At 53.9% G+C, this 27,573-nt stretch overlaps 2 protein-coding genes and 1 long non-coding RNA gene across 6 annotated transcripts in view; 1 reads left to right on the forward strand and 2 right to left on the reverse strand.

The window, feature by feature from the left end:
- Positions 1–2,402: 2,402 nt before the first annotated feature.
- On the reverse strand, positions 2,403–10,800 carry TMEM214 (transmembrane protein 214). 2 transcript variants are annotated; one of them, XM_031039022.2, is made up of 17 exons: positions 10,597–10,800; positions 9,545–9,744; positions 8,827–8,977; positions 8,393–8,527; positions 8,055–8,137; positions 7,521–7,626; positions 7,327–7,408; positions 6,929–7,030; positions 6,424–6,565; positions 5,733–5,824; positions 5,411–5,459; positions 5,102–5,215; positions 4,813–4,930; positions 4,194–4,290; positions 3,836–4,004; positions 3,549–3,694; positions 2,403–3,348 (listed from the first exon to the last, which is right to left on the reverse strand). In XM_031039022.2, exons 1-17 carry the CDS (start codon positions 10,739–10,741, stop codon positions 3,222–3,224), a joined length of 2,058 nt encoding a protein of 685 aa, XP_030894882.1. In that variant the 5' UTR covers positions 10,742–10,800; the 3' UTR covers positions 2,403–3,221. The 2 variants fall into 2 exon arrangements, with proteins under 2 accessions (XP_030894882.1, XP_081653186.1); XM_081797060.1 differs by having other exon boundaries at positions 3,311–3,428.
- Positions 10,801–14,868: 4,068 nt separating this feature from the next.
- MAPRE3 (microtubule associated protein RP/EB family member 3) overlaps positions 14,869–27,573 on the reverse strand; it is a 51,495-nt gene continuing 38,790 nt past the window's right edge. For 2 of the 3 annotated variants that reach the window (XM_081797071.1, XM_031039505.2), the window contains exons 2-7: positions 19,357–19,484; positions 18,583–18,728; positions 17,786–17,987; positions 16,346–16,500; positions 16,067–16,219; positions 14,869–15,824 (exon numbers count right to left, since the gene is read on the reverse strand). In XM_081797071.1, the coding sequence (XP_081653197.1) occupies positions 15,756–15,824; positions 16,067–16,219; positions 16,346–16,500; positions 17,786–17,987; positions 18,583–18,728; positions 19,357–19,477 (846 nt within the window). In that variant the 5' untranslated portion in view covers positions 19,478–19,484 and the 3' untranslated portion in view covers positions 14,869–15,755. The remainder of the gene's footprint in view (positions 15,825–16,066; positions 16,220–16,345; positions 16,501–17,785; positions 17,988–18,582; positions 18,729–19,356; positions 19,485–27,573) is intronic. The other variant, XM_081797072.1, reaches the window with a different exon arrangement.
- Positions 16,500–17,965, forward strand: LOC115944389 (uncharacterized). The gene is made up of 2 exons (XR_004078945.2): positions 16,500–16,746; positions 17,271–17,965. It is a non-coding gene; the product is annotated as an uncharacterized LOC115944389 (long non-coding RNA).

Raw genomic sequence — 27,573 nt, forward strand, 5'->3', positions numbered from 1 at the left:
AGTTTGGGGCAATGAAACTGCCCAGTAAAATGGAATACCCCATAGGGAAAAGCGGAGCCTTCGTCCCCTCAAGCCCTTTAGAGAGCAGAACCATGAAGAGTATGTAGAAAAGGACAGATCAGTCTAAGTGTTCACTTAAACCCAATGTCCTTTAGGAGAGAGAAGACTAAAATGCTCAGAGGCCAGACTACCATTGAAATTTCTGTGTAATTGTCAACTGGGTCTTTCTGGAATAGGGCAGGGCCGGGCAGGCATGCCCGTCTCCGTGGGAAACCCTCCACCCCAAGGGTGATGGCACTTGAGAATGGACTGGCAATGCTGCAGCTGAGTCCAGCAATGCTATTTGTTCCTAGTAAGCAGACTGCCCATCAGGCTGCCTGGCTGTAAAACTGGAGCTGTAGACTGGGTTCAAATCCAGATACGTGTTTCAAGACTTTTGGAAAGAAGTGTTTCAAATGAGCCATGTGCTATAACTTGCAGGCCCATACGAGAGTTGGTAATAACTCAAGTTGGTAAGACATAACCATATTCAAACAGCCCCCTTTTCTGGCATGTTATCTGTGGAACTCCTGCTGTGAAAAGTAAAGTTACAATGTCCAGATGTGACCCTCTGAGGTGTCAGGTTACTTCTGTTCCTCCAAGAACACCAATCGTCATAGTGGGAGAGCCCACCTGTCAGCACGAGTCTGCTCTCCTAGTCCACAATGGCTCCACTCGGATTCCTGTGCATTGACAGGTCTGCAAAATGTGAAATGTCTGGGTGTCCGGTTTAGTTTTAATGGGCAGCAGGTGCAGGGTTGGGACTACTTCACTGACCCAGGAAAAATTCTGGACAATTCCAGTATCGGGTCAAACAACTGTGCTTAAAAAATAAAGCCAAGGAAGGTGTCGGTGTCCCGTGAGAGTCTGTGGAGACCCCAGCTAACCAAAGGTGATTAAATGTTGAACCCCAGGATTCTAGGTCAGAAATTGAACGAACCCACCAAGGTAAACCCAGTATGCACACTGGAGACCAGTGCACACTTCAGGCGACATTCTTGGAGTTGCTGGATTGTAGCAGTCCAGCAGCCTTGGTGATTCAATGTCATCGGGACAGGGTCATCATTTTACTTGTCCTGTGCTGTTGTCAACCCAGATTCACACCAGCCCTTTCTTCAGTTTGCCTTGAATACAGGCCAGTTACAAGGATTCACTATTCTTTTTTTTTTTTTTGAGGGTTTTTTTTTTTTAATTCTTATGTTAATCCCCATACATTACATCACTAGTTTTAGATGTAGTGTTCCATGATTCATTGTTTGTGCATAACACCCAGTGCTCCATGCAGTACGTGCCCTCTTTAATACCCATCACTGGGCTAACCTATCCTCCCACCCCCCTCCCCTCTAGAACCCTCAGTTTGTTTTTCAGAGTCCACCGAAGGACTCACTATTCTTAAGAACTGAACCTGTTTGTTTCTGATCGGGGAGGAAGAAATGAGGTCTTGGGACCCTCGGACAGTCCTGCCTAGACCTTAGTTGCCAGGTGGGAATTTTTTTTTTCTGGGAAAAGCGATCATGGTTACCTGCCACTAGGGGAGCAGGGCCCTGCCCAATGTGGGCCGCTTAACTCTCAAGAGGTAACATAGTTCTGTCCTAACAAGGAAAGGGGATACGAGTGTTAGACGCTATTGTACTCATGACCTCACATCGTGTCAAGATTTTCCTACACTTGCTACTTTTTCATCTCACCACTGAGAAGTCGAGGCAGAGTCTCAGGGTGACAAGCTAACGGGAAAGTGGTAGCTATTTATCATCGTGTTTTCCTTGCAGGCAGGACGGAAGCAGGAACCGGCCTGTGGGAGCTGGACTGGGCAGGGTACCTCCGGTACTGCTTAGATTTGAAACATTCAAGGAAAGAAACTTGAGGTGAGCGCTGAGAGCCTGTTCAGCTCTCAGAGTCTCAAGTCAAACACAAAAAGGGACTTTGGTGATAGACCCTTGATTCATGTGTCTCTTGGAGTCCTAAATCTTTCACTCATTGCCTTACAAAACCAATTAATAAGTTAAGGTCTTGGCAAGGAAGAAGACCCCACTGATCACAGACCAAGAATTCTCCTGGGACACTCTCCCTGCTTTTCCCAGCTTAAAACACTCAAGCTGTCAAGGCAAATCTTGGGACATGAATCACAGTCACAAGTGAGACAATATGATTAGGGGAGCAAAAGGAGTGTCTGGAATCCTCAATAGGCCCAAGTTGAGAATGACGGGTGTGAACTTTCCCTGCCAGCAGCTCAACTGCAGCCAATGGCTACAACCCGCAGGAGGCAGGGGGCCAAAGGAGAACATGTGCGTGCCCGGTATTTTGTTGTCCTGCTCACAACTATGGGAATTCCTATATGAGGATGCGGAAAGGAAAGCTGGAAATCAAATCTGTGTCCTTTATTCCACCTAGTAGGCGTACCGAGGAGCCATATGCTGCCTCCTGTCTCAACAGGCTGCTGGAAGGTTCACCGCGCCCGAGGCACACAACTACTTGGGCTTTGCTCTCCAGACAGATGGTGTAGGGCTAGGAACGGGGAACAGCTGAACCCTGAGGCACAGTCCCCCAGCCCTGAAGGGGAGTGGAAAGTAAAGAAGTAGGACCGTGACAGAGGGGGCAGTGAGAGGCCTCAAAAGACTGCAGTCGGGCATCCGGAGGTGAGAGGCCTTTCTGCCCAGCCCTCACGTCCAGTGACAGGCATGCCCAGGCTGTGGGCTGAGGTGAAGCTGTTGTCGCCCACTGTGGTGCGACGTTCTTCCGGAGGCCTCTTTCCTTGTTCCACTGGGGCTAGAGTCTAGGAGCAGGAATCCTTCCTCAGAAGAACGCAGTTGTCACTCAGTGGAATCCCACCGTTCTGGAGATGAGCTCTCTGGGGCTTTGGGAATGAGATGGAAGGAAGTGGAGAGCAGGAGACGAGAGGGGGTGATGGAGTTTAGCAGCCCGAGGACAGAGGTTGGGAGCTACATGCAATAGGGCCAGACAAACGTTCAGTGAGATCAGGGGTAGGAGGCTGAGAGATCTCTGGGCTCAGTCCCCACCGAAGAGGGAGGAACTGGGGCCGAGGCCACCGGCCAGTCCCTAGGAGACAGAACTCAGGCACCAAGTAAAAAAGCGGCCTACGCAGAACTGCCTCTCTGTCCTCTACCCGCCAGCAGTCTCAGACGGCCCGCCCCAGACAGCACCGGGGGCGAGGCGGGCAGGACCTAGTGCTGGGAGATCGTGGCAAGTGCCCAGTCCAAGAAAGCCATGGTGACGTCCTGCAGGCGGAGCCAGGCCCCGCGGGCAGCCTCACCGAGCTGTGTCTTCACGCAGTCCCAGGTCACTTCACCTCTGGGAGGAAAGCAGAACACGTGTGGGAGTGGGGAAGCAGCGCTGTGTTGAGTCACAGGGTCGCAGCTCAGACCTATAACCTGCATCCCAGAGTGGCCGAGGGATGTGCGAGGGGTGGGGTGGGGCACGGTGAGAGAGCGAGCGAGAGCCTCGTCCCGGGGGAGAGGGCATGGGGCTCTGGGGCTCCTGCTGGACCTCACCTGCACGCCTCGTGGCAGTGCTCCTGGGCCCGGGCCAGGGCCTCCAGCAGCATGCGCCACCACGACAGCAGCACGTTCTGGTGAAGAAGCGTGAGCAGCTCCCTCAGAGCCTGCAGCAGCTGCATCAGGGTAGCAGGGAGCTGGATCTGAAGTTGGAGCACAGAGACTGGAGGGGTTAGAGTGCCGGGAGAATGCATCCTGGCCCCGAGGACCCGCTCCATGTGGGGATGCACCTTCCAGCCCCTGGGGAGACCAGCCCTTCCCTGACCTCCCTGTCTCTGGCTTACCCTCTGCAAGAGGCTGGTGAGGCTGTCGCCAATCCAGGCAAGGTGGGAGGCACAGTGGGCAGAAAGAACGCCGACGGTGGCACTGGTGTGGGCCCAGGCCAGCTGCAAACCGGGCCTCACCACAGCCAGCAGGTGGGAGCCCCACGCCGGCAATGTCTCCTCTAGCCAGCTGTGGGAGAGGATTGGGGGAGAAAGGAAGGCTGAGTTTCCTCAGATGGCTCGGCTCCCCAAGAACAGCTGGGGGGGGGGGAGGGAGGCCTTGGGAAGGGAAAACTGCCATCATTTCCCACTGATGCCGTCACCACCCCGAAGAGCAGGCCCTGTCCCTCCCACCTTTCTCCCCTCCCCAGGAGCTCACCGGTAGCCCCGCAGGCTGTAGGAGTAGACCCCGGTACACACTTGCTGGCCAGCAGGCAAGAACCCAGATGATCGAAGCAACCGGCCAGAGAGGGAGGCTGAGTAAAGGGGGCCTCTGGTGAGCTGGGGGGTGAGGGGGGCAAGGAAGTGGGGAGACACACACGACAGGCCCCAGAGCAGGGCTCGTGAGGGATGGAACAGAACTCGTGTGCTGCGGTCTGCACCGGAGCACACTCGCTCGGAGGGAGGGACGCAGGCCTGGGGCGCCGAGCCCATTTCTCCTGCTGGGCCCGGGGAACAGGAGGGAGGCAGTCAGGTAGGTGGCAGGAAGCCTGGGGCTGGAGGGTCCGCCCATCTACTTACCAGCTGTGACCTTAGGCTAATTGCTAAATCTGACCCTCAGTTTCCTCAGGGGTTAAAAAGGAGACAGCACTTGAACAGGACCATGCACACACAGACACTTCTGCACGGCAAAGCAACAGTGCAATCTGAAGTTGTGGACAGAAAAGCCTGTCTTCTGTAGCATCAGGGCCAAGCTACGTGATAGGGCCAGTGGGTGCTGCAGCTGGCTCCGGGCCTCACCCTCACGCTGCCGCCCTTGCCTGCCAATTCTTGCTCACCCTGGAAAGAGCTGTGCGACTGGAAGTCATGGCACAGGAAACCGACGAGAAAGATCAGCACCAACAGGAGTAGCCGTGTCCAGGGCAGCCGGTAGCCCCGCGCCTGCTGCAACAGGCCCTACGAGAGAGGTGGCAGGGAGCGGTGGTCAGAGGGAGGGGGTGATCCTTGCCTCCAAAGGGAGAGGATCAAGCCCTCCCACGACCGCAGAGGCGGCGGCGGGGGCTGCTGGGGGCGCTGGGACGGCGGTGTCGGCGAGCGTGCGGCTTGGGGAGGGCTGGGTGCTGGCACCTTGCAGGCCATGTCGCAGGCGGCGGCGTCCTGACCACTGCAGCTGCCCTTCCTTAGCAGCTCCTGGTTGGTCAGCTTGAAGGCCTGGATGGTTTCTCGCAAAGACTTCTGCGTCTGTAGGATAAGAAAGTCTGGGTTGAAAGGATAACATTTAGTCCGTAAGGGAACTCTGAGCCTCCACCCTACTTTGCTGTCCATGCCAAATGCACGAATACAGTGCCTTCTCAGCAAAAGGGAGGGCAGCAATCGAGGCGTACGAACCCAGAACCCAGACGAGGCTCAGCCTGCCATGTCCTCCCAGCTCCTCACCTTTTTGGGAATCTGCTCCCAGGACCTGAGCAGGTGCTCCAGCAGCAGGCTATGGGGAAAGCACAACCCCTTCCAATCAGGGGGCCCACTCGGCCCCTCCCATCCTCTGGTCCCCCATTAGGCTCTGGCTCCTTCACTGCCCTCCCACAGTGAGCAGCTTACTAGAGGCCACCCCAGCCATGTTCCCAATTCGAGAGGCACAAACCCGAAGGACAGTGACAAATGTTCCCCTTCTGCTTCTAGGCCAGGGACAGGCTGGGAAGCACAGGTTAAGGCTTCTCTGTATGGATCAGAGGTGGGCAGCCCCCCAAACCCCACCTGCCTGGACTGTGACAAGTGCTTGGGGTACAGCTGCCTCCAGACACTGGCGCTGAGGGCGTCCACCGTCAGGCACTCGGTCAGGCTGCTCAGGAGCTGCACAGGGGACAGGAGAGACTGCTGGGGCCCGGGGCTGCTGGAGGGGGAGAGTGCCGCCACGCAACACACCCGCCCCAAAGGATGGGGAAATCGTGCCAAGACCCCAGAAATCTCTGAGCGTCCACAAGGGAGAGGCTGTGGCTCCCAAGCCAGAGCTTGAGCTTGACGATCACTCGTCGACAAGAGGCAGGCCATGAGAGACCAGCCACGTCTGATCGTGTCCTTGTGAGGGGGGCGCACGAGTGAGTGGGAACGGCGGCTGTCAGGAGTGAGCTAAGGGGAGGCCCAGGAAACAAGTTCTGCGAAGGCAGGGGTAGGAAGGTAGGAAGCTGTTAGCAGGTAGGAAGCTCTGCGGCGGCCTCCTGTTATTTTCTCACCTCTTTCTTTTTTTTTTTTTTAAAGATTTTATTTATTTATTTGACAGAGAGAGACCCACAGCGAGAGAGGGAACACAAGCAGGGGGAGTGGGAGAGGGAGAAGCAGGCTTCCCGTGGAGCAGAGAGCCCGATGTGGGGCTCGATCCTAGGACCCTGGGATCATGACCTGAGCCGAAGGCAGACGCTTAACGACTGAGCCACCCAGGCGCCCCTCCTCACCTCTTTCTTCATCTCAGGAGGGCAGCTAGGGGTGGCTCTGGACAGGAAGGAGGGGAAGTATGTATGCAGGGTGGATTCCGGCTTTGCCCCAAATGCCAGCACCTTCAGTCGGGGGTAGAGCTGACACAGCTGCTCCTGCAGGCTGGGGGTGGGGGTGGGGAGGAGAGCCAGACACAGGCTCTAGATGGAGCTACGTGATGTGTCCCTTTGCCTGCCTGCGGGAGGGGTGTCGCTAAGGGCCTTATAATGGCTCGGAGTCTTTTCAGACTCAGAGACTCCTTGGAAAATCTGTTGGAAGTCATGGATCTCCTCCCCAGGAAAATGCCCATATTCCAATCACACTTGAGGGTCCATATAATTTTAGGGGGTTCACCGATTGCTTGAACTTGCAGGTTGAGAATCTCAGATTTAGGGTGGTTGGAGAAGAAGGGACAGGAAATATCCTGCCTGCTCCTGACCCACTGCTGGGATCCTTCACAGCAGGTGTGCCCCAGGGCAGTCCTACCTGGGTGTCAGGGAGTTGTTGGGCATGTAGGCAAAATCCAGAAGTGGGAAGAAGTCCTTGGGGCCAATCATGCCAAAGCCTTTGGTGAGGTTGGGGTGCATCCTGTGGGGGAAAGGAAAAAACAGACTTGCTGGAGACTACCAGGCAGGCCGTGATCCCAGCTGAGACCAATATCTAGGAAAATGGGCATGAACTCAGCCTCACCCCCTACCCCTCCATGGTTTCCTCCCTTTCCTTCCTCATCATCACGTTCTGATTGGGAGGAGCTGGTCCTGGTTTTCCTCACATCTATGGACACCAGGATCACAGCACCCCATTTTGCTCAAACAGTTACTTTGGACACCATGGGCCTTCCTGGCTGACACCACCCCCCGCCGACCCCTGGCCCAATCACTCACAGGAGCAGCCGATCCAAGTATGCGATGGCGAAGGGAGACAGAGACTTGATGCCCAGCACAGGCAGCATGATCCCTAGCCACACTGAGGAGACAAAGGTCAGGGAGGACGCATCACGCCTGGACCCACTGGGGAGGTTAAAGAGGAGCTTCCTGCCTCCAAGACCATCCCTCTCTCTTCCCCACTTCTTTGTTACCTTTCAGTCCTTCAGTGAGGTTGGTAAAACCTGCTTGACCCAGGGCCCACATGATGGTCAGACACTTTGCTGGTCGGCTCTGATGAGACCTCAGTAGTTCCAGGAACTGAGGAGACCAGTGGGAAAGGCAGGCTGCAACCGGGCAAAACATCAGGAGCACCCCCAAGGCCAGGCAGGGAGAGAAGGGCCAGGCCACGGAGCACGCAGTGCTGGAGTAGCAGAGGGTAGTGATTCAGAGCGTGTGCTCTGGCACCAGGCTCTGGCCTTCACCCATCCTTGCCACTTACTAGTTCGCTAACTAGGAAAGTTACTGAACCCCTCTGTGGCCCAATCTTCTCATCTATAAACAGGAATAACAGCAGTACCTACCTCATATATACATAGAGCATACCCAGAGCAAGTACTAGCAGTGTTAGCTGTTGTTACTGGTCTTCCAGCATCTTCCATTAGCCCTTAGTTAGGTCCAACGGTGTAGATTCACCCAGCCTCCCAGGTCCTAGCCCCCCTGGTGTCCCCACCACCACCTGAGCTCACCTTGCCCAGGTTCATGGTGGCAATCTTGGGCTTGTCTTGCAGAACGGCTTGGATACAGATGCGGTAACCATGTAGTGACTCCCCTGGAGAGACAGGTGTTCTCAGACCTACATATATTACTTGGTACCCCAAACCTGAAATCTCTCTTCCAGCAGCTGTGAGCCCGGAACCCAGGGCCAGTGACTCCTAACTTCTTCCTCTCTTTCCAAAAGAGTATTGAGATTAGCACATTTCTTTGCTGGAAACAGAACCACCCAGCCAATCTGGAAGTGGGAAAAAGGGAGTAGAAGGTTCCCAATATGGGGTGGGGCTATCCCTCACAAGGGGCCCCCCCTCACCTGGTGTCTTATCCAGCTCTTGCAGCATCGTAAACAGACAGTGGTCAAAAAAGAGCTCCAGAGACCCCGCTGCCTTGGCCAGCAGCCCTCGGATGATCCCACGCAGCTCCCGGCTTACCAGACTGTAGGGATAATCTGGGGCCGAAAGGCCTCCACATGAATGCTAGGACCAAAAGCCTCTGCCAGCTCTGAGGGCCCTGCTGCACTCCCCAAGAACGGTGAATGCACGCAGAGGTCCCTGCACGAGGCTGGCAGCCTCCCTATCCCCATGAGGCCCACTCTCACAGCCGTGATGATTTGAGAACAGCTTGAATCACGCACATAAATCAGGACAGTGGGGGGCACTGGGCTCTGTTACTGACTAATGTGCTTACACACAGCCTTTCTAGTATTTTCTTGAACTTGTCTAATTTTAGGGAGTTGGAAGAACTAACCGTGAGTATGCTGGCTTAGTGTGGGTTCACTTAGAGGCGCTTGGAGCTTGTAGTTGAGATAGCTGGCCAGGTCCTTCAACCACACGGATGGGTTCCCAGAGAACACGCTCTGGCTCTTGTCCAGTTCCTTCTGCAGAGCTGCTATGTCCAGCTGCCAGGGACACAGGCCCCCCCCCGCCGTGGTGAGTTGAGTGAGCAGAGGTAAACAGGGTAGAGGTGGGAAAATGGTTAAACTAGGTGAAGGCAGTAGAACAAAGGATTCCTGCTTTTCAATGTTAAGTATGTGGAATGCCACAGTATCGCTGCATCTGATATTTCTGATATTTAGAAAACACAGCACAGCTGGGATTACTGATCTCAAGGCCCAATACTCTTAAGCCCTTCACATGTTCGAGGGGACCAGATGGAAAATGAAAGATCGCTGCTTCCACGGGGCGAGGAGCCACAGCCGTTTCTCTACCCCCTCCCCAATATCCCTGAGTCTTCAAGGCTCTCCTTGCACTAATCTAGGTTTCCCTATAAACTTATTTCCTCATCTATCTCAAATGCAAACATTCTATCCCTTGGGGTTTCTGCCCTTTCCTGAACGCCTCCTCCCAATCAATAATGTCCCAAATTCCACAGGTCCCCCAGTGGCCTTCCCCCCCTCCTGCTCCTTTCATCTTCTCTACACGTCATGTCCCTGTTGTCTCCCCACCTCAAGTCTAGGTACACTCACAGCTTTCAGTGCCTCTTCCAGGCTGCGGAAGCGACCCTGCTTCTGGTTTTGGCTGGTGATGGTTGCCACCTTCTTAGTCTGCTTCTTGTTCCCTGGTTTCTTAGGCTCCACAGAAGGGGGTGGAACTTGCTCCTTATTCTGCCGCTTCAGGATTCTCTCAAAGCCCCGCTCGTAAAGGGTGCTTGTCGTCTGGATTGGAGCTGGGGTAATGACAGGCAGACAAAAGATCATGAGGGCCTCACAGAAACAGTGGTCCCTTCCCCCACATCGTCACCTAATTCATTTTCAGCGAGGAACCTGAATCAAAACCCCTTCTTGCTGTCATGCTTAAGGAGCAGGGTGGGGAGCCCTCCTGCTTCTTTCAGTCATGGCAGCTCTTGGGTTCACAGGCTCTTTCACAGAGATGAGGTATTTCTTTATTAGATAAACCAGAGTATGTGGGAACTAGAGGAGGAATCGGATACAGAGGGCTGGCTTCCTTGGTGAGTGGCTACCAGTCCGGGAGGTCAGGTCTTTTCCATCTGGGTTCCAGTGTGACAACTCTCTAATCAACAAGTGGCAAGCTTTCTCCACTCCTCCAGGAGACTTTGGGGAGACAGGCACCACTTACAATGCTCGGTGGGTGTCGAGATTGAAGCCTCCCGACGGTCCGCCCCCACCCCGCAACACTGCTGGTTACTCAAGGAGGCGGCACCGTGTACAATGAAGGATGCCTCTCTCCAGCTCTCAGACACCTGCCCAGGGAGGCCAGGCTAGGGCCGGGAACAGCTGGTAGAGCGTGTGCGCAGACCGCAGTCCTGGTCCCCCTCTGACATGTGATCCCGGGAAAGGCATCTAACTCCACTGGGCCTCAGTTTACTCATCTGCGAGGCGAGGACAGCTCCCTCCCAGCGCGGTCTACCTCTTGTGAGGCTCAAGAGGCAATGCGCGGTAGCTGACCGGGGGGTGCCGATGGGCAGGAGAGCCCAGGGGCTCGGGTGGCTGCTACCTCGCCGGAGGGGCAGGCCCGGGGCCGGGCGGCGGCGCGGGTGGCCGGCCGGGTGGGTACTCACGGGTCAGGTCGTATTTCCACACGCCGTTCGCCTCCCCGAGAGCCCGGCGGTCCCCTCCGCCGCTTCTACCATTGCCGCCAGCCCCGGGCCGCCGCCCCTTCTTCACCACCTCCCAGCGCCCCCCACCAGCCGCCTTGGCTGCCATGGCTCCGACCCTCCCGCCACTGCCACCTCCCCTGGCTTTCCGGTCCGGCGCGGACGCGCCGCGCTCTGCCACGTCTCCTCGCAGGGCCTCGCGGCCCGCGGCGCCGACCGCAAGGCAGCCTGGGACTTGTAGTCTTTCGTTTTCGTTGGGTTATCCTTAGCGAGGGATCGGGTAGGGGCTCGGGGTTCCTTCCTAGCAAAAAACATCCAGGCAAAGATGTTGAGATGAGAGGCTATTGCATTCAGAAAATCTTACTTGAGCGCCTACTGTGTGAAGGCCACTGCCTTGAGTGACTCGGAAATTTAACTGTTTTGGGTTTTCTTTCCTTTCTAGTGGTGCTGGAAAGATGGAACGGAAAGTTCTCCTTTCCTCCGGGGAGGGTTTGAAGATTAAATGCTTTCGTCCTTCTAGGAAAGTGCTAGCTTCTTTGTTGCTAGTGGTTAAACTTTTGAGTTATTGGGCTATAAAAATCCAGAAGAACAAGGAAGAGGGCGGAGCTTGAGGGAAGGGGCAGTGTTTGGAGGGCAGGAAATGGAGAGTGGAGACCCCTTCTGATAGGAGAGAAAAGTCTGGGCTTCTGGGACAGCCAGGGCTGTTTCCCCTTCCACGTAATGGGAAAGAATGGCTCTGATTTCCACGGCAAGAGGCAGTCCCAAGTCCCAGATGTGGCATGGAATAATCAAGAGCCCCGGACCTGAGGAACCACTCCAACAGGTTAGTGCTGACATTCACTATCCCTGGAGGGCCTTCCACCATGCTTGTAGTACCATGTTTAAAGCATTTAAACATTCCAGCAGAGGAGGATGAGGGAAGGAGAAATGAAAGTAGTTTATTACAATTAAGGAAATGTGTTATTTCATGTATGCTCATATATCTGAGGATGAGATTCATAGCTGCCATACTGAGGTGCAAGACAGGCAAGCCCTTATAGTAAGAACTAATAGAGTCCAAATTCCTATAGATGAACTGAGGAGTGATGAGTTCCTTAGGAAGGAGATTAGAAAAGGCTTCCTGAAAGAGGTGGCATTTGAGATGCGGAAGGGGAGAATTTTTACTGGTTGGGGATCAGGACAGGTGGGGAGAACAGTCCAGTTGTATGGATTTCCTGACTTAAGCGATGGCCTAGGGGTGGGACACGACAGGGCAAAGCTGGGAAACTGGAAGTAGTTCAGCGTGGTGGTGCTTAATGGGATTTGGGAAGTGAAGAATGTTGGGAAGGGATCAGAGCCCATATGCTGTGGTCTGCTGAATCTGGACTGGGAGACCAGTGAGAAAGTGGCATGAGCCACTGTTTTGGAAAGGTAAATGGGGATATGTGAAGGAGGGGGTGGGGGTGGGGTGGGGGCAAGGCAGGAGATGGGAGGTGACCAGCTCTTGCGGCCTCCTGCCTGTCCTCCATTCCCTTCTGGTCTGACTGTGGCTGACTTTGCCTCAGGTCGCTCTGAGATAGAGTGCTTTTGCGAAGCACCATAATTGAACTGATCATGATTCAATTCATTTTTCAGATCATTGGTTTAGCTCTACTCAGAGTCTAACAACAATATCCCCTTCGCTCAACCCTTCTGTGTCACGTGTATGGCCACAGAGGAGACATTGTTTTCTGAAGAGAAACAGAATGAGCTTTCCATAGAGGCAAAGAAGGGGTCTGCTCCATGGTGGAGACATTTAAGAGGGTGGGAGGGACTTTCTTTGCTGTGTTTCCTTGGATTGGTCTGGCCGGTCCTTGGTTGTACCTTGGCATCTAGGGGTTAGGAGTCATTTATTTTTCCTGTAGCATTTCCTAAGCACCTTCTCTACGTAAGCACCTGGCACTGTGCTAGGTGCCAGGTGCTAGGCGGAGCGGGAGGATTCGCCTCGCTTGCTTGGGAGGAACTTGAAGCCTGTGTGAGAGACACATGTGTAAACAGAAGATTACGGTTCATTATCTTTAGTGTTCCTCGAGAAAGACACACTTAGTATGAGGGTACTGGGAAGAGGCGGAAGAGGGAGTGGCTTTATACCCCTGAACTCTGGGTGTTCTCAGAGCAGCCATAGACACTAGCCATGGACGTGGGCTGGGGCAGGTACCCACCCACATGGGCTTTGAGGGAAGAATCAAAAGATGTGGGGTCAAGGAGGACAGGCAGGTGTCTAGTGTGGGGGCAAGAAGGGTGAGCCCACTGAAGCACAGTTTGAACTACTGCGTTAGCTTTCTATCGCTGCTGTAACAAATTGTCATGAACTTAGTGGATTAAAACAACACAAATTTATTATCTTACAGTTCTAGAAGGCGAGAGTCTGTCTGGGTCTCACTGCGCTAAAATACCATGTCTGCAGGGCAGTGGTCCTCTCTGGGGGCTCCACGGGAGTATCTTGTTTTCTTGCCTTTCCCAGCATCTAGAAGCTGCCTGCGTTTCTTTGCTCAGGCCCCTTCCATCTTCAAAGCCAGCGACAGCAGACTGAGTCCTTCTCACATGGCATCACTCCGACCTCCTCTTCTGCCCCCCTTCCACTTTTATGGACCTAGTGATTTCGTTGGGCCCGTCTGGATAACCCACCATACTCTCCTTATTTTAAGGTCAACCGATTAGCGATTTAATTCCACTTGGAATCTTAATTCCCCTTTGCTATGTAACCTAACATGTTCCCAGCTCGGGGAATTATGACACGGATACCTCTGGGGGAGGCATTATTCTGCCTACCACACCCGCTTTGACGGCAGGGTGAGGTCTTGGCCTGAAGATGAACTTTGGGTAACAACTACTTTAACTTCTTATAGTATCTACGTGGAATAATAGAGGAAAAGCCCTTTAAAATTAGGCAAGGGAGGGGTGCCTGAGCAGCTCAGTGGGTGAAGGGTCTGACTCTTGGTTTCAGCTCAGGTCATGATCTCAGGGTCCTGGGATGGAGCCCCGTGTCGGGCACCACACTCAGCGAGGAGTCTGCTTGGGATTCTCTGTCCCTCCTCTCTTAAATAAATGGATAAATCTTAAAAATTAGGCAAGGGAATTAAAAATCATAAAAATCAATAAAAGCAGGCAAGGAATTGTTGGGGGAGAAAAACAGAATAGGGTCAGAAGTATCTATGTTGGAGTGGGAGTCAAAAGGAGGAGGTGAAGTGAATGAGGGATGAACAGACATGAACTGCTTCTTTAAGGCTTCTATCTGGAGTCATCAGAGAAATGGTGGTGGTCTGGAGGAGGTGCATGGAGCAGGGTCATGGAAGAAACAAGGCCCTAATTTGAACATATTCAGGATGGTGAGGAAACACCTACCAGGACTCCCAGCCCTCACCTAGAGAATGTTCCTGAGGTCCCACGTCCGGTCTTCGGGGATGAGCGCTGAATCATGAGTCAGGAGGTCTGAATTCTAATCCAGATTTTTACCACCTTGAGAAAGTTGTGTCACATGCAGGCCTTGGTCCCTCCATCCGTAAGTGAGGGGGCTGATCAAGATGATGGCTTTGTTTGAGCGGGCCTGGTTCACACATTCATTTCAGTGCCCTCGGTCCCGTTGGGCTTCCAGGATATTCTTACTATGGCCCTATGCTGGGGCACGTCCCACGAAGGTAGAGCTATGTGGATGATGTGAAAGGCTTGCTGACTCCTGGTTCTCATTAGAGCTTGTTCCACAGAAGGAACCGCTCAGGCCTTGCTGTCCTTCTGGGCCTCAGCATTCAGAGCTGCTTGCTCTTTGTAACCCACTCCACTCTCTCCTTGTCCCCAGCTGGATCACTGTTGGGAGGGCTGTGAGCTTTGACAGCGGGTGGGGGACATCATGTGGCCTCACTGGCCGGAAGGAGACTGAAACAAAGCACCTCTTGGCTAGGCCACCCTGTTACGCACCCCGCCCCCAGCCACCTGATTGGGCTGCCCATTGTCACGGCCACGGCCCCACACTTTGTTCCTCCACAGGGATTGGGGGTCGCGGCCTCCACGTCTTCCCTCCCTTAGAGCCTCGGGACCAGAGTTGAGAGATGGGGACGAGGTCAGAGCTGGGCTCTGAGGCCAAGCGCCCATGGCAGTTTCTAGGCCTGACAGAGGGTGGCAGTGGGGCTGGGCGCCAACCACCTCTGGAAGAGGGGAGTGCTCAGGAAGAGCGAAGCACTGAGACCCAGGCTGTGGCCCCGGTGAGGGAGACAGGGCATGGACTTTTACCACACAAGTTTATTTAAATAAAAGTGAACACATATGCAGGCTGGGTGGCCTGAGGAGGTGGAGGTTGGGGAGGAGGGCACACGGGAGGCAGACGAACGGGAGGGTCCAAGCAGAGTCTGTGTGGTATGAACCAAGCTGCGGGAGGAGTGGCTGGGGGCCTCGGGGCAGTGCTGGGCTTCAGTGCTAGGGGCTGGGGGCTGAGGGTGGGGGAGCCTGGTGCCAGGAGGTCATTTTCATCCCTCACATGCTCCCTTCCCTCTCCCTGACCACCGGGGCTTAAGGCATCCCCCCTCAGTCCCCTTATCCCTCTCCTGACATCAGCCTTCCCCTCAACTACTGGGATGCCAAAAGACAAAATAAATAAGAACGGGTGAGTCCTGCCACGGTTCCCAGCAACAGGGAAGGGAAGTCAAGCCAGGCACACTGCCCCGGAGCCCCGTGCTGTCAGCCCTGGGAAAAGAACAGGTAAAGTGCAAGGAAAATCCAGTAAGTAAAAATATACCAATGACTTTGTCAAATATACAGCTGCTGGCTGTCAGGGGAGCAGGCAGCTGGCTGGGGCAGGGGGGGCAGCGGCATCCCCCCCCTCCCTGGGGAGGTGTTGGCCGACACAGCGCAGAGACAACGGAAATAAATAGGGATACGGAGGAGTGGACAGAGGCCTCGCCCGCTGGGCCGGTGGCGGCAGGAAGGGGCCTCCGCCTGCCCCCCTGCCCCATCCCCGCGAGCCCCGCTCCTCGCCGGACTCCCCAGTGCTGGGCTACTGACATGAAGCACCCGGCCGGCCGGCAGGCTGTAAGGAAAGGATTATAATGTGGGGTGGGAGCAGGGTGGGGAGGCACGGGAAGCCGAGCAGTCAGCCAGGGCTCGAGCCGCCCTCAGTACTCGTCCTGGTCTTCCTGTTGGTGTTCCTCAATCTCATCATCCTCAGGGGGTGCAAATCCTTCCTGGAGGGTGGGAAAGGAGAGGGAAGTGGTGAGCCAGGCAGGCCAGGCCGAGGGGGAGACGGCTGCCCCAGGGCTCCAGAGAAAGGGCTGAGTTCTAGTTCCACTTCCCCTGCTAATCTCTATGTGGCCTTGGGCTCTGACTTCAGCGGGCTCTCCTCAGCCCTCGGGTGCCACCCCTTGTGGTCTCCACGGGGCGATCTGTGAGCGGGCCTGGGACGGGAGCGGGCGCCGGCAGAGCTCACCTCAGTGGCGTAGAGAATGCCAATGATGCCCGAGATGACAGGGCTGTTCTCACTTTCGTGTTCCTGGCAGATGAGCTCGATGTCTCGAAGTTTGCTGAAGTAGAAGTCACGCTCCTTCTCCAGCCCATCCACGGTCAGCTTCAAATCCAATAGCTGCTCCGGGACAAGGTGGTGTTCAGGCCAGAGATCCCTGCCTCAGACTCCCCTTCCCGTCCTGACACCCCAAGGGCCTGGCTTTTGTTGAGGGCTCTCTCAGCGACCCTCGCCCACCCTACTCACCTGCTGGTTGAGTTCAAGAATCTGGGCATCAGTCTCATGGCCGCCATTCCGGGCTGATGGGGGATTCTTCCGGAGGATGCAGGGTGGGGCCACATTGCTCAGCCGACCAGAGGTCTGCATATTTTTGGGGCCTGTGGGGGACGTCCTCTGTGGAACTGCCCAGGGGAGAAAAGTCGGATGGGACCACGTGAGCCCACAGCTCACGTGGCATGAGACGGCCTGGTGTGAACGGCTGCGGGGGCAGGCCCATGCGAAAGGCAGGCACTCTCGCCCTCCCCTCTTCTCCCACTCAGGAGGGCCATCTACATCTAGGCCTCAAGCCATGGCCACACGGACACCACAGCAGCTGGGCAGCTCTTTGGCAAGCCTGGGAGAGCAGGGACTTCAGGGAAGTAAAGGAGGTATGAGGTGTCGGGAGGGAGGAGAGCCGGCCTGAGGGAAAGGTGAGGGGAACTGGGAAATTTGGGAAGTGGGGCTGGGAGGGTTGGGCCTCTTGTCCTGGCAGCCAGAGTCTGAGGAAGAGCGGCTGGTGCAGGGTCTCGAATCTGGCACTTGCATCCTTGCAGAAGCCCCACCCTCCCTGTGGGTGACCTCAGAGTCTCAGGGCCCCTGCCCCTCCCAGGCTCCCTGCCTCGGGATGGGCTCTGTGCTCTCTGCCGGGCCGGCCTCAGGGCTCCCGGCTCCTCCCCCCGCAGGCCGGGCATGCTGTGGCCACTTGTCTTCTAGCTATGGCTGCTCCCTGGTCACAGCTGGCTGCTTCTAACGCAAAGCAAGCGGGTGAATGGGGGCAGGCCCAGGCGGGGCAGCAGCGCGAACGAGGAGCGGCTCTGCTATGACGGGTTCAGATGCTGGGGCTGCTCCTCTTCCTCTCCCCAACCCTGTCATCCCCCCAAAGGCCCTACTGCTCCTCTCCCTTCTCCTCTAGAACCCAGACAAAGCCTCCTTTCAAAAGACTCCTCTCTTGAGGACTTCGGGCTATGGGCCCTTGGAGTCGGGGAAGACGTGGTCCCCACGGGGGAAGCTTGGCAAACTCCTGTCCCTGGGCATCCAGTGGGCAGGGGGCAAGAAGGGAGCGTGCTGCTGGCACCAGGCCCCTGGCCTGGATGGACCTGGACAGACGAACCATGCCACATGCAGGCCCGTCTCTCGAGGCCAACGAGTTAGCTCACGCTACCGAAGCAAGTGCCCTGGGCCTCCCACCGCCACTGCCCCCACGGCTGGTGCCGGTGGCTCCCCGTCTGTGGCAATCTTTGCGGGCCCCGTCCTCCCTCCTGTGACTCCCCCTGGTCTAGGCGGGCAGCAGGCGGCGTCATCTGAACTCCGTGATAACAGTCTCCTCTAGGCTGGCAGGGCCGGGCCGGTGGCCCAGGGGGCGCTCGTGGCTCTGGAGCCCTGCCGGCCCGGCCCCCCACACCCCCTCCCCCAGCTCGGGCACGTTACCTGCTGTGCCAATGAGTTTCTTGGATTTGTTGAAGATCTGATCACCTGGGTTAGGAGGTGGCGCTACGTCCTGGCCCTGCCGCGCCAGCAGAGGGTTGTAATCCTTTCCGTCATAGTTTGCGTCAAAGAATTTCTTAAACCACTGAATAAACTCAAAATTATCTTGGAATTTTCCTTTCACTAATTTCTCTACGGGAATTATCTGAAATAGACCACACAAGCAGAGAACTTTAGCCACCTGCTGCTGCAGGGCTGCCTTCCTCTGTGAGTGGCCCACTGCTCTCAGGAAAGCCAGCCCCTGGGCTGCAGCATCCTCCACCTTCTCCACAGCCGTGGCCCCGGAGCACGCAGGCAGGCTGGGGCCCGGCCCCGGATCTGGACGCAGCCCCTCCTCCAGGCACAGGGGGCACCCTTGGTGCGGCCTGCCATGTGCATGTGGGGTGGGGGCTGCTGGAACCAGGGGCTGCGGGCCACTGAGGCAGGAGAGTGAGCCCAGAGACTTTTCTTAGGCCCTACAGAGAAGGAACTTAAAAGGAGCGGAAGACTGAGCCTAGTTGCTGAGATGGATCGGGTCCAGAGAGAAGGAAGGGGCAGGAATGTCGTCAGGATGGGATGTCAAGTGTGGGGTTTTCCACCATGCCTTGAGCTGGGGGAACATTCCCTCTGGCAAGTAGGGGGGTGGAGAGAGGCGCCAGGGCTGGAATGACCCCAGCAGCCCCTGCTGCCCTGGCTGGCGGGCCATCTTCTTCCCCAGGGTCACACAGCTCCTCAGGGCCCCCCGGGGCACAGGCACCTACTTTGTCAACACCCATCTTCTTGAAAGCTGCTTGCAGCACCTTGAAGTTGTGGATGTATTCATGCTCTAGTTTGGCCTGGAACTTCACCTTCCTCAAGTGCACACAGCCGGGGAAGAGCATGTCCATGAACTGGCAGTAGGCTGCCCCTGTGGAGAAGTGAAGTTGCTTGAGGGGCGCGGGCCGCTCCCCTGCCTGGGCTCCTCGCTTCCCCTTCCCCAGGCCCTCTGCTGGCCACTGCCCCCAACTACCCAGCCTCTTCTCCTTGTCCCGGCTTTCCAGGAATGACAGCAGTTATTCCGGACCGATGCAGTCACGTACCAGCACCGCACCAAACACTGCGTATACAGCACTCCATCCTACCAGCAGCCCTGTGTGACTGGGCATGGGATCGCTGTCTTATGGACGGGAAAACAGACCTAGTGATTTGCCCAGGGTTGTACTGCAAGAAGAGCTGAGATTTGGGCCCCGAGTGGCTAGACCTGACCTCGGGCTATTACCCTCCGGCTTCACTGCCTGTCCTAGCTCTTGATACTCCACTGCCCCGCCTGCCCTGCAGCCCTTCCCTGAGCCTCTCCTGCTCTTCACTTTTGACTCTTGCCATTCCATGAGACCCTTACTTCCGTCACCTCCACACACTCTGACTAGTTTAGGGCTCTGCAGCTCTCCTCCTTACTCCTGATTACACACTGCATTGTCTCCTGTGTCCGTCCTGCCTCCCACCTGCTGGCCCCTTCCCTCCAGCAGGGCCCACTCTCCCCACTCCCAGGTTCCTACCTGAACAGAGCTGTTCTATCTTGGTATAATTGAGGTGCAGGGAGTCATTGACCCATGCAAGCATATCATGGCGACTCAGATTTTCACTGGTCACGGATGTGGAGTACACATTGACGGCCATACCCCAGCTGCAAAGAAAGAAGACAGGCAAGGTCAGCACCCAGGGTCCTCGTGCGGTTCTTTAACTGTAAGGAGAGAAAGAGCCAGATAATCCCTGGGGAAGTAGAAAGCATCTTCCTCTAGACCAGCCTTGCAGTTGTCCCTCCTGGAAAACCCTTCAGTCATTTCCCGCATGTCTACTACATGCCAGACATGTGCTCAGGAAGTGGTGACACAGTAAGATGTGCTCTCTGCCTTCAAGGAGTTTATAGACGGGCACATCTTTCCAGAAGGGAGTGACAGGGCAGAAAAAGCAGCAAGCACAAAGTTTAGAGGCGGCACAAAGGTGGGAGTGATCTCTTCTGCTTGACAAGGTCAGCGAAGGCTTCAGAGCAGAGATGCTGGAGTCTGAGAGAGCTAGGAATTTTCCAAACATACCAGGCATGGGGTAGAAGGGTACTGCAGGCCCAAGGACTAGCAAGAACAAAGGCGCGGCCTATTCTGGGACTCTGAGTTGTTCAGCAGGCCTGGGGAGCAGGTCTTTGTGTTGGGGTGTGGTACAGTGAGGTTGGCAGGGACAGACTGCAAAGGGCTTTGTTTAACACGGGGAGTCTGAACTTTCTGTTCAGACAACAGGAAGCCATTCGAGGATTTTACGCAGGCAGTAACCTGACCAGATTTGTGTTTGAGAAAGCTGACTAACCTTTGCCTCTCCTTTGACTTCAAACCCCAGATTTCTGTGGCATGTGGCCTGCTGGCTGACCCACAGGCACCTACATTCTGCTTATCTAGAACCTCCCCTCCATACAGGCTTCTGCTCTTGTATTCATTATTCCAGTGAACGTCACCACCAGTCACTCAGTCACGCATGTTAGAAACCTGGGGGTTATCCTCCATAGCCCTACTCCCCCTCATCCTCATAGCCAGTCAGTCATCAAGTCCTGCAGCTCTGCGGTCTTCCCGGCTCTCCTGCTGCCTTGGGGGTTATGCATGTGCGCTCTCTGGCCAAGACCAGCAGTCGCCTCCAAAAGGCCACCCAGCCTCCAGTCTCTCCCCTAGCAGTCCCCGACGCTGTTGCAATCAGAATCTATGTAAAAGCAGCCTGAACCACAGCGCGATCCACAGCAGTCCTGAACGAGACACCCATTGGCTGAGTTTGCCTTGCAGACTCGAACTGTTCAGCCCTCGCAGTGTTGGAAACATTTTTGAATTAGTGCCCAGTATTTTAATGTTGGGACATTTCACACAAACGACTTGAGGTTTCTGGCTGCTTTGGCAACCCTGGGCCTTTGTTCCTGCACAGCCACCAATGGTGGGAGCTGGGCAGAGGCGCCCCCTTCTGGCCAGCGGGCGTGAGCCCCTTCTTAACCCCCCACCCCCCTCCCCCACCCGCACAGGGAGGCCAGTGTCAGCTGCTGTTTATTACTGACTTGCGCGGTTAAGAGGGAAATATATCTTGTAACTAGGTCTTTATCAGAAGTGGAGAAACAGAAAATAGACAAAAGCACAGCATATTTTGAGAATTGTGAGAGTCCTTATTTCCGGAGTGAAGAATATTTCTCTAGGTTTAATACACAAAGTGTCTCTGTGAAGGAAAACTATGCCCAGACCACGCCCCTGCCCCCTGTAGGCACCTGCCCTTATCATGGGACCCTCCCCACCACGTATCACACTCCTAAATGGGCCCCACCTCTCCAGCCCTATCTCTCCCTTTGCTCCCTGAGCTGGGAGCCACCAGCAGCTGCCTACTTACCCTGTCTGGAATGCTGCCCCCCACCCCAAAGTCCACTCATTCTCTGCTCCCATGGTTCTCAAACTGTGGTCCCTGGAGCAGCAGGAGTGCTGGATGGGCTTCAGCTTGCTAGAAATTCCTCTTCTTGAGTCCCACCCCAGACCTACTGAGTCAGAATCTGCACCTGACCAAGATGCCCAGAGAGTCTGTGGATGCAAATTGGAGAAGCCGCTTTAGAGAGGAGGCTCAGTTGGCATCCACTAGGCTGTGCTCCCTTGCGCCCCCCACCCCATATATACATAATGGAACCTCATTAGATGCACACTTAAATTCAGTGACATTTTTGAGAAAAATCGAGAGAGAAACCCTCTTGTTTTGTCCTTCATGGCCCAGGGGAAGGGAGGCCAGGCAGGCCAAAAAAGCCAACAGAAACAAAAATTAATGTCTTGGGAGCTTCTAAGAACTCGGAAGCTAGGAATTCCAGAGATTTCCGAGGGTAATTTTGACTGCACTTGCGTCTCCTCTTACACGATGGGTTTTTTTTAAAGATTTTATTTATTTATTTGACAGAAGGAGAGACAGCAAGAGAGGGAACACAAGCAGGAGGAGTGGGAGAGGGAGAAGCAGGCTTCCTGCAGAGCAGGGAGCCCGATGCGGGGCTTGATCCCAGGACCCTGGGATCATGTCCCAAGCCGAAGGCAGACACTTAACGACTGAGCCACCCAGGCGCCCCTTACATGATGGTTTTGAGCTCAGTGCCCTGTATTCTGACCCTTGTTCTAACCACAGGGCTTGTTTAAATGCCTGCCCCCTTGTCTGTAAGAGCCTTGAAGCCAGGAGTGGGGTTTCCAGGCCTGTCACAGGCAAGGTATTCAGCAAATTCTTGGATGATTGAGTGATGCCTCCTCACGGCTTCTCCTCTTTCTGATCATCTTTCATCACCTTCTGGCCTGGCCCCCTCCCCCCACTCAACCTTAGCCTGGGATGTTGGCATCATGTCCTCCAGGACACTGACCTCCAGGTCTCTGACCCCTGTGCATGGAGACCTGCCCTGCCCCTTTCTGTTCCTATAGTACCATGAGCATGCTCAGTCACAGCAGGTCAGCTCTCTTGAAATTACTTGTATGTCTGTCCCCTTCACTGAAATGTAAGCTCCTCAATGGCCAGGCTATGTTCCATTCACTTGTGGGTTCCAGATCGATTTTTCATGAACAATAACTGCAGAGACTGGATTTAGGAGACTGCTTCTGAGTTTCTAGGAAACTCACCTAAAGTGACATCAGAAAGCTAGCGGAAATGGATGGACACCAAAGTTGACAAAGAGGCAGAATGGGTAGGGTCGAGGAAAGTGCACTTTATTTTGATGAGCATTTAGTTAGGGACTGTGAGAAATAAGAAAGATTTGCCCCAGTCGTTAGGGAGTTTATAGTCTTACTGGGAAGACAAACATAAAGGAGAAGAGTATAACCAAATGCCCCCTAACTGTGGTGAAACAGTAGGTGTGACAGGACGTCAGAAAGGAGAGCATGTAGGGTGAGAGAAATGGGCTTGAATGGCCCCCCTAGGAGTGGTCAGACCCTGTGAGGCCTCCAGGGGGCTTGCAGAGCCCTGCCGATCCCAGTGCACAGGGGACAAGCTATTCTGGATACTGGCCTTCCATGAGCTCGGGGGATTATTTCTCCCCGAGGCCTCTGGGGCAGGGTGATTCAGGGGACTGTTTGGGCTGTGGCTCTGCATTCTGCTAGGCCTCACAGGGTCTGGGCTGGTCAGGACAGCTTCTGGGAGGTAAAGGGGGGTGTTAGGTCGGCCCTGCGAGTTCCTAAGACAGATTAAGGATTTATTGTTGTTGTTTAGTGTATATGAGTTTTAAGGGCTGATTACTGAATAAAAGCAGAGGCATTGGTCTGGGTCAAAATTAGTCCTCCAGGTTTTGACTGAAATCATTTGAGCTTCAAGGGTCTTCCAGCCTGAAGGCAGCCTTCTTGGGGTTCCACGGGACTGAACAGGGGATGGTTCACATTCTTTACTAGAAGAGCACATTAGATTTTCCTGCAGAGATTTTCTAGTAGGCCAGAGTAAAGCCCAAGTGCATATATGTGTGTATAACTATGTATGCATTATATACAACTATATTATATATTATATTATGTATATAACTATAATATACTACATATACAACTTATTTATATTTATATGTAATATATAACATATGTAGTATATCATATACAGTTGACCCTTGAACAATATGGGGTTAGGGGAACTGATCCCCTGCACAGTTGAAAATCTGTGTATAAGTTTTGACTCCCTCAAAAACTTAACTAATAGTCTACTGTTGACCAAAAGCCTTATTGATGATATAAACAGTTGATCAACACATATTTTGCATGTTATATGTATCATATACTGTGTTCTTACAATAAAGTAAGCTAGAGAAAAGAAAATGTTATTAAGAAAATCATAAGGAAGAGAAAATACATTTCTGGAAAAAAATCTACATATAGGTGGACCTGGGCGGTTCAAACCTGTGTTGTTCAAGAGTCAACCGTATAGGGGCGCCTGGGTGGCTCAGTCGTTAGGCGTCTGCCTTCCGCTCAGGTCATGGTCCCGGGGTCCTGGGATCAAGCCCCACATCGGGCTTCCTGCTCAGCCGGAAGCCTGCTTCTCCCTCTCCCACTCCCCCTGCTTGTGTTCCCTCTCTCGCTGTGTCTCTCTCTGTCAAATAAATAAATAAAAAATCTTTAAAAAAAAAAAAAAAGAGTCACCTGTATATTGTGACACACATACACACACCCCCACTCCAGGTGGTCCTGGCGTACAACCAGGTGCTAGAACACTGTCCTCATCTGATGCAGGTGCATACCTGCGACTGAGGCCTGCATTGCAGGAGCATAGGCTGGGATGTTGGCATGTTTTGCTACCTCCCTGGGGGGAAAGTGTTAGCCATCTTCCTCCTTGATGCATAGGAAAAATTTCAGTTTTCCTTCCAGAATACAACTAAAGACCTGTTATCAGAGCTCCAAGAGTTACCAAGAGCTACACAGGTACTTGAAAAAGCCAAAGTCTTCTGGGCCAGAAATCCCCAGTTCTGTCTGTGCCTCATGATGGGAGGGCATTTTCCACACCTTTCATCAGTCTGAATCTAGGGTCCCCAAAGTGGCAACAGGGCATGTAAGAAGGAAGTTGGAAAAAAAATGTCTCATTTCAGGGCCAACAATCATGTTGTTACCTCCTATGGGGCTTTTGGGAAAGTGGGTGGGGACGGGATGGAGTGGGGTGGGAGGCTGATACTAAGAACAGAGCCATTATCCCCACTTAGGACTGGCTACTCTCTGCCTTGGTCAGGGGGCTCCATTTTAGCTCAGGAGTACTCACCTAAGGCACCCAGGGGTCTCTGCAAAGATTTCTGTCACACTTGCTAGAGGGTCACAAAGAAACAGCCTCCTAGTTCCCTTATCTCATCCTGATAGGGAGGGCAGGATTTCATTTTCCTTTCCTAGATTTGGCCCTCTAAATACAACTAAATTATGGCCAGCAGGTGGCACCCAGGTCCTGAGCAAAGCCTCCTCTAAACATTTTCCCCCATCCCCAAATCCTCCTCTCCCTAGCTCAATTTAGAAAAAGAGAGCCCCAACTTTGATCTGGTCCCCCGAAGAGGAAGCCTGGTTCTGTCAAAAGCTCGTGGTATCAGGGCACGGGGGTGGTCGAATGGAGTGCTTTGTTCTGACCCGGATGTCCTCTAAGAACTGGACCAGCTGGAGTGGCCTGGAACATTGAGTCTAAGATTCTGGACTGAACTACACCAACCTCCCTATGCCTCAAAGCTACACATTAAACTCATCAACTGGTCCCACTTCTGATGACTTTTTGTATTGGGTGTTAACTCAGACCTAGACTCGAACTGGACCGGATTCTGGAGGCAAAGATATATAAAGCGTTTACCCAATCATCTGGCTCTGTGTGGTCCAATTGCCTCCAATTACAGCAGAGAAACGGTCTGAGAAAACTCTTTAAGTTAACACACCTGTTACCAAGGGTTGCTTTCCCTCTTCTGAGAGAATGGTAGGCAACCACACCAGGGGTCAGGCTCTGTTCCAAAAGCTAACATAGCGGGTCTTCCCTGTCCCTTTGTTTCTACCATCATCTTTGGCACGTGGTGACTGTCAAAGAAAATGGTCCCTGATTGGGCTGTGTCGCGTCACCCGCCGAGTCAGCTGGAAACCCCATTCTAGGCTCAGACAGAATGTGGCCTTGGAAAAAGTCTGCTCTTCAGGACCTTGACTCCAGCTACCAGGTCTGGAGTCATGGGAAAGACAAGTTGAGGAGGTTTAATCTGGTGATTTTGTTAAATCATTTCCTATGCTAGGACCATAAGGTTCAGGGTGCATTTACTGGCGATGGGAAAGGCGGTTATAGCTCTCATCAGGAGACGTGAAGCTGCTGGCCATTCCGTGGTCTAAGGCCTTGGAAGCGGTCAAGACTAAATTGCAGTCTCCCGTGGTCAGAAGAGTTTCCAGAAACCATCCAATTCCTTCCCAGATACCTAGGACGACATTAGCTCTAGGTATTTATATTCCTAAATCATTGATAAGTCTGTATAACTCTGAAAGCTCACATTGCGATATTTAATAACAGCATCACAAGCCTAAATCTGATTTTGGCTTTTTGTTTTCAAGTCTTCAGGGGGAATCCATCTTCCACAAATGTGTCTTGAAGAGAATTCAGGGGTCCCCAGTTCTTTGGTCCCTAGGAGAACTCCCTGCAGTTCCCAGGACTCTACCCTCTGTCTAGCACAGCTATGAAAGACTAGGTCTTTCAGTTCTGCAGTGGGTACTGGGCAGGCCTTCAGCAGCCTCCAAAAAGGTGTTGCTTTAAGAATACTGATCTCCAGGCAGAACACTTGGATTCAAATCCTGGCTCTAACATTTCCTAGCAGTTTGGTTTTGGGCCTCAGTTTCCTCATATATAAAAAGGGGGCAGTTCCCACTTCACAGGGCCTTTATGAGGATTAAGTGAACCACATATACCGAGCACTGAGCAGAGCCTAGCACACAGTACATTTTCAGTAAGTGTTATCAGCGTCACTGGGGCAGACAGTGAGAATCCAAGGGCCCTTGTTTGAGAAGGCAGGTGCCCAACATATATCCAGCTTCAGGACTCCAAGCCCATGGAAGGCCAGTCCAGGAGGGAGACAGACTACAGAACTCTGCCCTTTCTGCCTGGGGCAGCCATCTGGGCTTCCTGAAGCTGGGCCTCTGACCACAATCCCTCCCCAACTCCAGATTTTTCCAACTATTGGGCTTTGTAGATGCAATCCTACCGGCCAGGAGAACTGGAACAGGCGCTGTGGGATCAGAGGACGACTCTGAGGAGTCTGCCAAAACGTTTCCCACTCCTGATGTAGGGCTATGCCCATTGTCACTGGGCTAACCCTTCCTGCCCAGGCCCAGGGGGGCTGAAGTCACCTGTTTGGAAAATCTGCAAAATTGCTACCCCTTTTGCCCTTGGGTCACACATCCAGGTTATTCTGGGGTTGCATGGAGGCAATATGTGCAGGCAGGCATGAAGGGTTTTATGGGGCTGGAGGGGCCCTGCCGGCGGGTCACAAAGCCCTGGCAGGCCCAGCCAATCACCTTCTTCTCACGGTGGGGCAAGGACCGGACTCACAGGGAGGTTCAGCCTCTCAAAGCTGAATTAGTCAAAGGTAGAGAGGGGGCATGTGGAATAGTTCCAGGGCCAGTGGGGAACCAGCACATGCCCACTCAGGCAGATCCAGGCCAGGGATCTGGATGGTGTTGGTTCAGGTAGGGACTGGAGCTTCTCCAGGATTCTGTTCTCACAACAATTTTAGGTCATGTGGCTGTTCTTTAAGGTCCCGAACCCCGCTAAGGTCCCAGCTACTAGGGTCCGGGACCTGTCCTGCTGAACAATGATCTCAGCTCTTAAAGAGGCATTCCCAGGCTAGTCTAGGTAATGCTGCCATACGCCCCGTAGCTGCTGGTCAGCCCCCTTCTTGCTGGCCTGCTCTGGAGGGGTGGGCGGGCTGCTGGCCCATGGGTGGCTAGCCTGAGAACAGACAGGGAGCAGGGCTTCAGTGGCTGCTGGGACGTGTTGAGGAAAGAACATTTGTTTCTGCGGCCCCAGTGCACCTGATGTCTCCTTAATGATCCTTCATGCTTCAAAGCGAGCATTAGGAGAAGGGAAAAGAAATTTCAAAGGTTTTCTTCTTTGGGTTTCTTTTTCCAAGTTACTGCAATGTTGTCTTAATCTCAGTCACCAAGTATTTAGTGACCACTGACATAAGGTGCTAAACACTTTGTGAGGCACCATGAGGACACAGGATCATTTTAAGACATGGATCTTGTCCTTAAGGAGCCTTTGTTTGAAGA

This window comes from Leptonychotes weddellii, chromosome 10, assembly GCF_054177405.1.
Source record: "Leptonychotes weddellii isolate Sample4059 chromosome 10, ASM5417740v2, whole genome shotgun sequence".
NCBI lineage: Eukaryota > Metazoa > Chordata > Mammalia > Carnivora > Phocidae > Leptonychotes > Leptonychotes weddellii.